Source organism: Pteropus medius, unplaced genomic scaffold, assembly GCF_902729225.1.
Source record: "Pteropus medius unplaced genomic scaffold, Ma_sr-lr_union100, whole genome shotgun sequence".
Taxonomy (NCBI): Eukaryota; Metazoa; Chordata; class Mammalia; order Chiroptera; family Pteropodidae; genus Pteropus; species Pteropus medius.
Window position 1 is genome coordinate 7859124 of NW_024346667.1, and position 14281 is coordinate 7873404.

Genomic DNA, 14281 nt, shown 5'->3' on the forward strand with positions numbered 1-14281 from the left:
TAAATACAGTTGTTTAGAACTTGGCTCCCAAAATTATGATACATTCTGCTTAAATTACACAATACCAGATAAAAAGAGTAACACTTATACCTGGAAAAAAGGCTCTGCATTGAAAAATTTAACACTATTGTTAGAATAAGTAAAAGCCATAGAATTGAAGAAAATTTAGAAAACCTTACTTATTCAAAGAAAAGAGGGCCATTTTGCACAGTCTGCTTTAGTAGCTGTCACAGTGTCGTAAAAAAAAAAAAAAAGTATATGACAATTTTGCCTCTTGAATTTTCCATTCTGGGGAATTAAGAAGATTTTGCTAAAACTTTACCATAATACTTTAAGTTTTCTGTTAAAAATATACAATTCTGTAAATGTCCAATGAAGACCAGTTTAGGAGTTTCATAAATATAAAATCACTACCATCATATCGAATCTTCCTATTTATAAATCCTCAATTCCTCAGGCATAGTAATGTTACAATTAATATGGGTTAAGTTCTTATTACATACTAGTACTTTTCTACATGTTTTCTATGCTTTAATTCAATTGACCTTAACTATAATTTTGTCTTAGATATTGTGAATAACCACATTTTAGAGGGAGAAACAGAGGTGCAGAGGAGTTAAGTAATTTTTCCAAGATCACACAGCGAAAAAGGCACAATCAGGATAAAACTTCATACGATCTAGTTGTAGAGCAGCATTGTTCAACAGAAATATAATTATGATCCACATATGGAAATCTAACTTTTCTAGCAGCCACATTAAGAAAAAAGCAAGTAAAATTAATAATATAACTTATTTAACTCAATATACCCAAAAGATTATCATTTCAACATGTAATCAAATACAAAAGATATTAATGAGGAATCTTACATTGTCTAATACTAAGTCTTCAAATCTATTGTGTATTTTATACTTACAGTGCATTTTAATCCAGAATACCTACATTTCAAGGGATCAGTAGCCAGTAGGTGGCTAGTAGCTCCAGTGTTGGACAGTGAATTCTAGAGCCTGCTCTCTTAACTGCCATGCTAATACAAAGGAATCTAAAAAGGTCTTTCTCGCTGCTGTCATATTGATCTTTTTAAACACAGTTAAAATATCAGTAGTCTGGCAGCATTGCGTCATTTGATCTTTTCCCAGCCCCAGCTTGAGAGTAGGGCAGAAGAAAACAGCTCATCCGTTTGGGGAGATAATTCTTTATGGTGCTTCTGCACAGCTCTTGTTACCAGCTATCCTTTCAAGGATGTCTGTATAGCAAATACCCTTGGAACACAGAGACAGGATCTCCCTCGGGGCAGAGGGCAGATTTGTTTTCTGATCATGATAAAATAATGTTCTCCTCTGGGACAAAGGTTAGGTAGGTTTGCTAACAGCTCCCTCATAAGACTGAGGGTTTCCTAGACTTGGAGATCCTCCACTGTGACAGAAAACCATTGTGCGCACGCATCTAGCTGGGCCCTTCTGCATCACTTCCTGTGGGGCTCGGGAGTTAAGGAGAACCAATGCAAACATGCAGCTCATGCTATCTGCTGTGCCACGAGTAACAAAGATTTTTGTCTCTGACCCAGGAATCTTGCATCTTTTGCCAGAATCTATAAAGCTGAAAGGCTAATGTATTAGTTTGAAAGTTGGGTAAAGTCTCAGACTCATCACAACTTTTGACATACCTTTTGTGTGTTGCTAGCTTTTGAAATAGGCATCTCTCAGAGAAGAGAACTTGTTATTTTATTTTATTTTTGATAGGCCGGATATCAAATCCATTTCCTGTTTTAGGATTAAAGTTTCTGAAAAATGGCAAGGGGGGCTTGATAGTGTTTCCCCCACTACTATCAACGGTCTATTCCTGCTTGTCAACTCCCCCTTAAATTCCTCAAGCACAATAAACATCTCAACAAGCTTCTGTTTCTTTCACGAAGCACTTATATATACTATACCTTTCCGCAACACTTGGCTTTGTCTATAATCTTTAGGGCGAACTCCTTCCCAGTGGACCTGTGGAATGATCAGAGGAAGGCCATTTAAAGACATAAATCACAGGTACCATCATCATTCCTGATTTCTTCTACAGCACAGACTTGGAGAAGAAAGACCGGCTTCTTCCTCTGTACATCAGAGATGATGCTGAATGCGGTCAGGGGGCAAGGTACATATCTCCCACTCCCTCCGCCAAAAAAAAAAAAATCCAACGCTACACTGTTAAGCCGCTTTTATAAATATTAATAATTATATTATCATATAACTTGCATATTAAAAGTACTTAAAGTCTGTTTTATCAGAACTGAACGGGAAACTGTTTTTCCTATACTTAAATCTCAAAATAGTTCTCTGAGGAGACAGATTAAGAAAAATGAATCGAATAACTGAAAATTACCTGTTATCAACATATCTTGACATTAATCCATTAGTCAATAATTAGTCCATAATTCAAAACTGAAAATCCCCTAGATTTTCAATATCTATTCCTCAGCCTAAGTTCCATCTTACCCATACCTTTAAATGCCTGTATCTGATACTAAAGAGATCATTTACTTGGACACAGAATTTTGATGTTGTTGTTTAATGTTTAATCACCTTTAACATATTTTAATCAGAACATGCCAAAAAATATATTTTAGTATAGGAAAACAGTTCAACAAAGAACACTGCAGTATTCTTGGAAGATATGAGTTCTCTCAAGCACAGCTGCCTTTGCCAGGTGGTCACAGTACACACTGATGAGGTCTACTTTGGAAAAATAACTTTTATTTAAATTACTTCTCCATGACATAAACCAAACCTTGCCTCAGATTTCTAACAAGTCTTCAGAAGTCATATTTTAGATGCTTAATTAGTTACCTGGGCAGCAATCTGTATATTGGAGTTAAGTACAAAGACTTAGAGGACAGAAAGCTACTTTGTGCACCAGGATAAGGAGAAATAAAGCCTCACTGGAGATGTAGCAGACTAGAAAAACTGTAATTACCAGAACTTTCTGAAAAATTCCCCACAAATGATCAAAATTACCACTTAGAACAGGTAGGGAAGCAGCGTATGAACACAAAGACTTTCTAATCTGTGTCATTTCCAATTTTAATATTGTTTACAAAAGGCCTAGAATTTAAAAGCATGGATTTCTTTCCATTTGAGAATTTAGGACCTTACACAAAATAAAGCTGGACAAAAATATAATTTTAATATAGGCAGAAGTTTAAGATGCTGATCTTAAAAAGAGTCAGAGCTCATGTATCCTGAACTACTGACATATGTAATTAAATTTTAAAGGAGAGGGTTATTGTGGGAATTAAATGTTAATATAAGTACAGCACTGTCCTGGCACAGGTAATACTACAGGAGATTTTAAAAATAAATAAATCTTACTCTTTCTCATTTTTCTCTGGTTCATGGGTGAGAACTGACATAGTGCACAATCCAAATATAAAGCAGGTTTATACTCTATGTGTATACGTATATTTTTCCCTGTCAAATTGCTTGTGGGCATTCAAAATAGCTGGTCCCAAGGACAGACTTTTTCCAAGGAGAAATCTTTGTGTAGGAGAACAAATGATTATCCTTACTATCCACTCACCTGTCCGTGCACTCTTTGACTACTGCAAAATTGCCATCGCCAATAACTTTTCCAATTCTGTATTTCTCAAGAAGAGTAGATGATTCAGAGCACTTGTTTCCATTCATGCCTGTAAAAAAAGGATAAATGCAAAGTCGAAAGAAAACGTCAGCATCTCATCTTGATTCCTACCTACTTGTAAAATAATACATTGCAGTGCATTTATTCCTCGGTCTATAGTGAAACTAGAGAAAGGCTCTGAGCATATTTTCTGAATAGCACATTTGAATCAACAACTTTCTTTTGACTTTCTTGGTTGAAATCAGACACCAGCACAACCAATAAACACAACAAATCTCTGAAATATCAGCTAAAATAAGTGATTCACTTTGGTAAACAAGAAGTCTAACTAAAACTTTAAACTTTTTTTGTCAACTCTTGGGTAAGAAAAAGGGGATGATGTTGGGATTTAATTTTTTAAATTTTCTCAAGATTTCTCAAGATTTTTTCGTAAAGAAAATTCTAGCCAGCTAGGATGCCTTGTTCAGATTAATTCCTAGTTCTAAGTCTTCTCAAGAAGGTGGTGGTAGTGGGGGAGGGGCAGGGGACAGGAAGAGGAAGTGGTTAAGATCAACTACTTTTCACAATCTATGCCCAGTGCCTGGTACACTGCAGATGTCAAATATAGAAACACACTTTTGATAACTAATTGAGAGAAATGAAAATCTACATTTAGCAATTATGAACAGATTGCCACTAAGGAAAAATAAAGAAAGCCCAAGTCTAAAATTTGAAATTGGGATAGCTTGATTAATGACGAGATTTTACATATCTTGGCGCGGCCCATCAACTAAGGATAAATAGCTTAACTGGTGACATGATCACATCCCTGTTTAGATCGTCATAATTCAGCTCAAGTGGATTTGGGGTGGCCACCAAGTTCATATGGATGACCTCCTTTGTGAAAGTAATCATCAGGTTGATAACTACCTTCAGGACTCATGCAGCGATCAAGTTCAGTTCCACCATTTATGTTGGAAGAAGATCTGCCATGTGCAGAAACCTGCTAAAAGAAGAGAGTAACCACTATTTATCAGGAAAAAATTGACCAATCTTTAACAAGCTAATAGAAAATGCTTACAGATAATAGAAAATGCTTACAGAATGCAAAGATACAATGATACAGAAATAGAGGAAGCATTGCCTTTCCTTTCCTCTCACCTTTCTCCCAATATACACATTAATGAATTTTTTTCTGTAGATATAATATTTTCTATCGAGAAATTGATAGTATGTTACTCTCTTTGATATTGTGCTACTTTTGACCTCAACGAAATAAAGTAAAAGAGACTTATATGGCATCGCAGCTGTACAAGGTACTACAGTTGGCAGAATGAGGCTCAGAACCATAGATAATTCCAAGAAAGCCAGCAATTGGTCCAGAGATCCCATAGCTACCCCTGTAGCTGACCTCGGAGAGTCCCTGCTACGGTCAACGCCTTCTCAGAACTCTACCCCCATGCCTAAGATGCATCACTTTCCACACCCTCCTGTGGACTCAGGGTCCAGAGTGCAGCCCTGGCTCAACCCTCTCCTTTACTGACCCTAAGACAGCAGAAATCCCTCTTGAGCATTGTAAGGATTTTCATTACCAGCAACCAGAGGGAAATTAAAGATAAAACTTAAAAGGTAGGTTCCAACTTAACAAAAAGCTGAAGTTTCCCTTCTAACACAGAAATAGCTCTAGTTCTTAGGGAAATTAAATTCACATTATATTATTCATATGAAGTTTATTGTTCTGTAGACTTACAAAAGGTTTTCTTAATCACCAAAGGCTCTTAGGCTTTCAAACTCACTTTTTGATCTTTCCTTTCCCTTTTTCTTCCCTTCCCTTTCCTCCCTCCTTTCAATTATTCCTTCCAAGAGCTTACAAGGCCAAAGGACCTACCAAACACTGAAAAGCATCTTCGATGTTCTGTGTACTGGTATGCTTACACACATGCTTCTATGCCAAAACTATTCCGGTAGCGTCTGCCCCGCGATGGCTGTGTCTTCTTTACCACTACGTCCCCCACACGTAGCACAGTGACTGGACACATAGTACTTAATTTATACTTGCTAAACAAAAGCATAAACAACACAGGTTCAAGGCAGGGAACCGCCCTTCCCAGAGTGTCCACCAGTTAGAGACACTGGATCCACTCCTTCCTTCCAGGTGAAGTGGAGAAAGAACTTCACAGGTTCTGAGTTTGGCTCAAACGCCAGGATAGCCGCATACTTACAAACATTTTTTCAAACAGAATTATCCAGAAGTTCTTGAATAAAACACGACCCTCAAGAATAAGAGACATGTAAGAACTGGGGGCTGTTTTCTCAGATCCCAAGTAACAGCACCGTGTGTGGACCATAAAACCAGCAGCAGTGTGTCCTGTTAAGAAACCCAAGGGCACGGAAAAGCACTGCTGAGAGACGTGGAATCAGCTTCTGTCCTGAGTGGCAAACACACTTCTCATAGGTTTGCTTTTTCTCCTTCACTCTGACATAGCAAGTAGCTGAATAGGAACGTGTGTGTCTATGTCCCTTTCTGGCCTCCCTTAACGTGATGGAAAGGCTGCACTCACTCACTCAAATCCCCAGCTCCTTGGAATTCAATGATTTTGCTTCCTCAATACAAGGTACTTAGTAGACAGTTTTTAAAATTCATTTTTTTTTTTTCCCGCCACTGAAATCAAGGCAACTTCAGGATAAGCAAGAGTCTATGCTCGAATGTTTGTTTGAAAGCTAGACTGTTTAAAACCAAAGCCCAGAGAGGGGACTTAAAAGGAAGCGGACAAGAAAACCACACCATTCTCTACTCTGTTCCGTTTCCACGGCTCCCACCCAGCGCCCAACCCCTCCGGTCTCTCCTGGCATCTCATCAAAGGCCTCCTTAGTTACTTTCACCCACTGCACACATTATTGCAAGAGAAACTTCCACAAGATGGTACTGATATCAGCCCTAGGATGCAAAAACCTCAGTTGGCCTTTGTTACCAACAGAATAACCCCAAACCTCCAGCATGGCATTCAGGCCACGGTTTGTCCCCCTACCTACCTGCCCAATTTGTTTCCCACCACTTTTTTTTCCCCATGCATTTTACTTACATTAACTCAAATCTCTTTTTTTAAGTTGCTTAAACTTTCCAAGTCTTATTTTTTGCTCTGAATATAGGACAGTAGCAGCACCTAGCTCAAAGATTTGCTAAAGAATTAAAATTAGCTCATACATGTAAAATCAATATATTCGTAGCCTTCCTTAAAATGGTTAGCATAGAGTCTTGAAATGAGTGACTGACAGGTGTTTTTGAATTGCGAAATGTACAATGGTTAGAAGAAATCTTTTACTAAATAATTCATTTCAAGTCTGTTCCGCTTCTAATTCAACCCTTCCTAGACTAAAAATTGTCAGTCAAGGGAACAAGAGATTCAAATTAAATTCATATCAGCCAAATTCTTAATGGAATAAAGATGAGAGGAGGAATGTCTTTTTTTTTTTTTTTGTAAAGTTAAAAGTTACACCTCAAAAGATAAATAGAAAGGTCTCTTTTGATCATTGCTTGCCCCTGGATTTGTGATACAGAGGTGGACTGTCAATGCCCGGGTAAGGGACCAGCTCACATGCATGTCTACATCTCATAGCCCAGGATGAGGCAGCCCCACACCCTCAGGCTGCAGCTGGCTGGTCAGGCCTGCGAGCTGGGCAGTACCCATCTCACCTCCTAACGCTTGGCCTGGAAAAGTGTGCAGGCCCCACGCCCACTACTGAGGTCCTAAGACCTACTTGCCTTTGTGGCCACGCTCCCCCAGGCCTGCTTGCTCAGTTCTCCAGGGAGGGGGTAACATTCTTCTAACAAGGCCTTCCCTTGAGCTGATTTGAATAAGTTATAGTTCACTGCAAGTGTTCTGAGTCAAGGGCTCTCTAAGAAGAAAGTCTTGAAAGAGGGTAACATGTAGACATTTTTACCTCCTTGTTCATTTTCATTCACATGGATGGATGGCTCCTCAGAGTGCTTACTGAGTTCTTGTGAACCACTGTGACTTTCCCACTGTTTATTTTTATTAAACCCCACTCCCATCTACCCGGATTCCATGCACAGTCCAGCAATTAAAATCTAGTTTTGTTGAGATGCAGAGGCAGCAAGGAACATGGAAAGAGACCAGGAGACAGAGCAGGTGGTGGAAGCTGGTTCCCTGAGACTAAGAGAGAACAGTGACTGGGCTGAAGCCTGGAGCCTCAGAAGAGGGGGCTGCCTCGTGGAGAGGGCAGGGTGTAGGGCCCAACCCGAAGGCCATTTCGTGTGCACCTGACAAGGGTTTCTCTGTATCACCAGGAAATGCCAAAAATGATGGCAAGAACATTTTTCGAAACTGTCAAATGGAATGATTATTTTTAAATGTTAAACCTCAAGCATTTTTAAAAAATAAAACCTATACTGAGTTAACAGAAGTGACTTATCTCTATCCAGATATTCTCTCTTATTCAAAAATAAAGCTTCCTTAAAAACATGAAAACATGAACCAATAAAGAGGATCATTTTATTCCAGCACAGCAGGATAGACAGGGGCATGATCAGACACAGGGACAGTTTTCCTTCCTCCCTCAACAACCTGTGATGGATTTTTCTAGGATACAAGGGTGAAGGGACATGCTCATCACCACCCAGAAGTTTACAATCTTACAAAGAGGCATCTGTGTGTACTTAAAATCTGTCCGAGAAACCTGTACATTCCAGGCTATAGTCTCTAAGGTTCTGATGGCTCCCAGCGACTCTGAGGTTCAGTGAGGAAGCCATTTTGCTAAGGCACGAATCTGCACTTGTAACACTTGACTCACACAGTCAGTGATTAAGTTCACTTGACCTCCCAGGAATGTAGCTCGGTGCTCCAAGGGCACAAGAAAAGCTGGGTATTCACCAAGATCTCTGGACAGATCCCCGGCAAATGCGAAGTGTCTATTGTGAACTATAAAGCAGAGCATTCCCAGCGCCCTGAGCGGCATGCAGACAAAGAGCAATGAAAGCCCAGGGGATAACAACGCTATGACTATGAAATTCTTTCCATTTACCGGACACAATGTAAGCATTTCCCTGTCCCTTGTAAGAGATTTATTCTCTTATTGAAGCACGGATTGAATTAGCACCAGAGAGATTCAAATTTGGCATTCCTGATGAAACCTGTCCCATTTCTATTGTCCCACTAAGAACTGTTATTAAAATCTCTTAAAATGCTAATGAGTTCTCATGCTTCGATCAGCAACTTTGATGCTGAGACAGCACAAAGAAAGTGCCTAAGTCCTCCTCAATAAAGCATAAATGGATGACAGCATCTGGGCTCTTTCAAGAGAGCTTCCATAATTACGAACTGGTTCAGAAAGATGCAATTGTGTTTAGGGGTGGGGAGTGAAGGGGAACATATTTCCTGAAGAAGTACTGACTGGCCAAGGAAGGAAGGTGATGAGAAGTCTATGGAGATACAGAACACATTCTCTGTGACCTGTACCGCTGCCTCGCCCATCCACTCCACCCGCGGCAGCAACTCCACATTTCTAAGCAAGGGAGGGAATGCACAAAAATCTGCTTCTGCTAAGAACTTAAAAAAAAAAAAAAAAGCTTGAATACAGAGCAACAGAGCAGAAAAAGCTATAAAGTGTTCTCAACTGCTAGCATCATTTAATAAGGCATTCATAGGCGACTGGGCACATCTGATAACAGGTAACATTTCAGCTTTCTGCATTTTTAGCCAGGAAGTTAAGAGTGTCGTACATTACGTTTCTTTGATAAGTGGATTATTACAATTTTTATAAACAAAACTTAAAGAGAAATGTTAAGTATTAAACTAAAAATGCAAAGTTTTGTTCAGAAATGGGCAATTCTTTTAAAAAGTAGCAAAAATGGCTATATCAATGCACATTACTATTGACTTTTGAAGAAAACCTGGACACTATTTAGAGTTTTCATGAAAGGAAGAACTTGAACAGAATCTGGGAGATACTGCTGCATAGTGAGTTGACTTTCTTGAATGCATCTTGGAAAATATAACTACGATTCAATTTTTAAGTGGCCTACTGCAGGGGTCAGACACATGTTCTGTAAAGAGCCAGGAAGGAATATTTTAGCCTTTGTGAGTCCTATGGTCTGTCACCACTACTCAACTCTGCTGTTGTAACAAGAAGCAGCCACAGACCATATGTAAACAAATGAGCATGGCTGTGTTCCAATAAAGCTTTATTTAGAAAAACAGGCAATAGGCCAAATTTGGTCATAGGCAAACCCCTGGTCTATAGAAGTTTCTTGGGAAAGCTTTTCCTCCAATATAATTCTTATACTTTTAAACTCTATAACAAAATTACCTTCAGAATATTGTTGTTTGATGGGTGAGTCAGATATCAGGTAGCATTTCTTAGTTTGGAAATACTGTACATGTTGTACGTTAGGAAATACTATACATGTTGGAAAGACTTGAAAACTATTGCCAAGTTGCAACTTAGATTAACGGTTCCTTGGATGTAGGGCCTAGGTATCAGTATTTTTTAAGCTCCACAGAAAATTTAATGTGTAGTCAAGGTTGAGAATCTCTGTGGAGGAAATTTCTGGCAGCAATTGTAATTAATTGTTCAGCTACCTTAATTCAAGTTCTCTGACACTCACCCAATACTCCAACCATTGCAAGTCACCTATGGCCAAATACCAACTTTGTAAGAAAAGAGGAGACAACACTCATTACAATTTACTGAATTCCTACTTTGTGCCAAGTCCTAAAATGAGTCCTTTATATCTTATGAATTAAATACCACCATCATCTCCATTGATCCGTGATGAAACCATAGCTTAGAGAGGTTATATAACTTGCCCAAATGCCACAGCAAATGTGGAGTCAGAATCTAAACTCACGTCTGAATGCAGGTCCCAGGGGCTGTTTGGCTAGTCTCACACTCTCCCCTCCCCTAAAAATGGGAGAGAAGTCTTGCAAGGCCACTAAACTAAGAAATGCTACCTGATACCTGACTCACCCATCAAAACAGTCACTGTGGTATATTTAGAGCATGTTTTCAGGTACAGAACTATAGTCACATTCTTGTAATTTAGTCACATAATATACAAATTGATAAATTCACAGCCTTTCCTCACATAAAGAGAGCTTCAGAAAATTCTTTTCTTTAAAAAGACCTTTGAATACAGCTAGGAAATCACTAATATCAGAAGCAGTGGGTGATGGCAAATCCTATTTAAAAAAAAAAAAAACCACACAAAAAAGACCTCTGAAATGTACTAAAGTTTTTTTGTTTGTTTTTTTTTTTATCAGTATACTAGATATTGGTTGTAAACAGATTTGCTTCCATTATCATTTTTTAAAAAGTATCAGAAACATCAATTCCATCCATTTGAAGGAAAGCCAGTGTAAATTATTACAATTGTTGTGTTAGGCAGGCATTTAAAAACAGCAAGCTTTGTCATGTTTATATTGTATTTGTGATAATTTTCCCTGAAATATTTTAGTATTAGTAATGAGATATGTGAACAACTAATCTGAATCAGCACCTAGGGATTGATAACATAAAAAGTATTCTTATCTGTAGACACACCTTAGACTTGGTTTCATTTGGCAAAATTAGGCCCTCGAGATTTGTGGTTGGTTAATGGTGGCCAACAGTGATAAACAGAATCCACTATCTGTGCACGTACAAGGTTTATGCAGCCGGCTCAAAAGTCTGTGAAAGAGGCTGTGTGGAACCTGCTGACTTGTGCTTTTCTGTTCCTCTGAGAAGTGCTGCCACCTCATTTGAGTACATGGCCTGCCAAAGCCAGCACAGAATCTCAGCACTTCCCTATAGTGAGCCTTTGGAGCAAAGTGTCAGCTTACTGGATCCTGAGCAACAGATGGGTGGTATGGCCATGCCTGCCTGCTAAAAATATCTGCATGCTTTCACTGTGAAGGATCACCGAGTTCTAGGATACCTGGGTGGTAGGAGAGAGTCCTACCTGTCTCTGTAGTACCAACTATGGGAGCTACCAGTGTCGGTCGCTGACACAGGCCAGTTCACTACAATAATCTCTAAGTCGTAACTTCATCCAACTATTTCTAATGTGACACAAAGACAACTTTCTTGATATGACCACTGTCATGAATAAGGGAGCATTTAAGATTAACGCATGTAGGTTATATTTAAATGTAGTTTCTACAATTGATCCTATTTTTACACTGATTGACTTAGCAAACTCTCCCCCCAAATCCCCACAAAGATGTGCTTCAGCCCAGCTGAGTCATTTACCCACCAAATGCGTCAATTTCCTGAGCAACTACAATGTGCAAATCACTGTCTTCAGAGTCTGAGATTCATTAAGATGATTTATTTTGTTAGAGCACTGAGGTCTTCAAAACTGCTTAGTCCCTCTTTTGTTTTTGTTTCTGTCAATAAAAATCAATTACATTCAAAGATGAGGCTACCGTGCCACATTGCTGGGGTAATAAAAAGGATATAAAAGTAGTCAGGCTCTTAGTCCTGAAGATTATTAACTCGTTTTAAATACCAAAGAAAAGCCAAAGCTCCAGGGAAAAGCAAAAAAATGTCTAAGGTCGGCAGCTACTGTGGATTTACATTTCACAGCTTCGAAAAGAAGTTTTGAGGTTCAGAAGGTCACAGACGTACATTTTAGCTCTGCCAGTCAGGATGAGATACTACCAGTCCTTTTCATCACACTTCACAAATCTGGAAAATCTTTCACCACCAGCAGACCCAGGAGACATCATCGGATAAAATATCAGCCCATCAGACAGTTTATAATCTCAAGATGTTGGATAATGTTCTAAATGTACATTTTTGTTTCTTCTCTTCAACCAACAAGAACGCTCACTGTAGACAGCCTCTGGGCATACACTTCAGCATCAAAACGTGAGACATTTTATCTTTCAATGTCCACAGATGTGCCCCTGACTCTGAAAACCTTAAGTTACTACAACCTTGAAAGTCTGACATTGGGACATGGATGATGAATTAAATTTCAGGGAAATGCTTTCTTCATCTATCTAGCAGTTGATGACACATTTAGTACTCTTTATTGCCTATCTGTCCCAAAGAAAATGCTGCGATTTAAGCATAGTAAATATTCCCATAGGGAAAGTTATCAACTAGATTGAAGGGACTCCTAGGAGCTTGGTCAGAAGAAACAGGAGATCATGGCTGAGGTCAAGGGAAAAAAAGAGGGTCAGGAAGATGGGGATTAAGAGAAGAAAACATCGGTGGAGGTGGGATTCTAGAATTTGAAGGGGAGAGAAAAGAATGGGCAGGGAGTGATGGGTCTAGAGAACAAAAGGACGGGAAGAAGAAAGCAGCAAAATTGATGGGGAGAGAGATTTTTATGGCCCTCAAAAAGGATATTGTACAAAAGGCCATTGAAGGAGCAGGGGCAGCCTAAGGAGGAAACTCTGAGTGGCTGATAAAGAGATGAAAGCAGAGAGAAAGGGGTGTGGTAGCCAGCCTCCAAAATGGTTCCCACGAGCCTCATCTCCTGATTTTCATGTCCTGAGTACTCTCTTCCCATGCTGAACTGAGCTGCTGTATAAGTGAGTACTAAGACAGTAAGGAAATGATGCTGCCTGACTCTCAAGGCTGGGTCACAAAAAGAGCTTCTGCATGGCACTCGCTCCTTCAGATCTCTTGCTCTGGGGAAACCCACTCCGATTTGCGGAAAGATTCAAACATCAAGGACCTGAGTCCTCCTGCCAAGAGCCAGCACCAACTTGCCACCACATGAGAGAGTCACTTTGGAAATGTCCCGGTGACTGTAGGCCTGGCGTACATGTGACGACAGCCTTGTCAAAGATCTTAAGCCAGAATCGCCCAGTTAAGCTGCTCTTGAATCTCTGACCCACAAGATCTGTCTGAGAATATAGATTTTTTTTATATTTTATTTTTTTAAACTGCTGAGTTTTGGGGTAACTTGTTACTAACAGAATTATCTACAGATTACTAATAGAGTTGGAATATGCAGAGAGAGCAGGAAAACAGAGATAAAGAATAGAGTTGGGAAGGAAAGTCATAATAGAAAAGCAGAAGTAATAAAATATATGGAGTCTGTCTTCTCTTGCTTTCTCTCTCCTACACTATTACATGTCATTTTTGTTGTTAAGTAAAACTTCTTGCATATGAAAACTGAACCTGGAAACTCCAAGGCTTACATTAAGAAGAAGAAAACTATTCTAAGGCTTTCTCTATATTTAATCAATTAATCTCAACCCTGTGCTATAGGTCCTAATTTCCTTTTACAGATAAGGGTGATGTGACTTGTCCAAGGTCACACAGCTAAGTGAATAGCCAAGCAAAGACTAAACCCAGGCACTCTAGCTTCAGAGCTTATGCTCTTAACCACTACACAATCTTGTCTCATCTCCACAGGGAGGAGCTCTGGGCTTCATTCCCTTCGAGGCTCAGGCTCGCTTTCTGTGTTACTGCATAGTAGGGAGCATCGTGTCTGCCTTAATCCTCTGGCTCCCCTGGGCCAGAGACTCCTGTCTTGGTTCCCCTTCCCTACCATATTTCTTACACTCCTGTCCTGCAAAAATTATTCGCAACTTGAAGAAAGTTTTGCTTCCTCTCTGGGCTTTGGTCTGGGCCCTCAGAAAGCATGATCTTTTATGAATGCATATGACTGGCACAGAGCTGTCTTCCTTACACGGCTACTGAGGAGAAAATTCTGAGTCCT

At 39.5% G+C, this 14281-nt stretch overlaps 1 protein-coding gene across 14 annotated transcripts in view; it reads right to left on the minus strand.

Annotated features, from left to right (window-relative positions):
* DCLK2 (doublecortin like kinase 2) overlaps nucleotides 1–14281 on the minus strand; it is a 144545-nt gene that overhangs the window by 44352 nt on the left and 85912 nt on the right. For 10 of the 14 annotated variants that reach the window (XR_005655658.1, XR_005655659.1, XR_005655660.1 and 7 more), the window contains 3 exons: nucleotides 4534–4609; nucleotides 3565–3673; nucleotides 1934–1991 (listed from right to left, as the gene is read on the minus strand). Coding sequence is in view for 9 of the 14 variants with exons in the window: in XM_039875990.1 (XP_039731924.1) it covers nucleotides 1934–1991; nucleotides 3565–3673; nucleotides 4534–4609 (243 nt within the window). In the remaining 5 variants the exon portion in view is untranslated. The remainder of the gene's footprint in view (nucleotides 1–1933; nucleotides 1992–3564; nucleotides 3674–4533; nucleotides 4610–14281) is intronic. The other 4 variants (XR_005655662.1, XM_039875993.1, XM_039875991.1 and 1 more) reach the window with 1 other exon arrangement.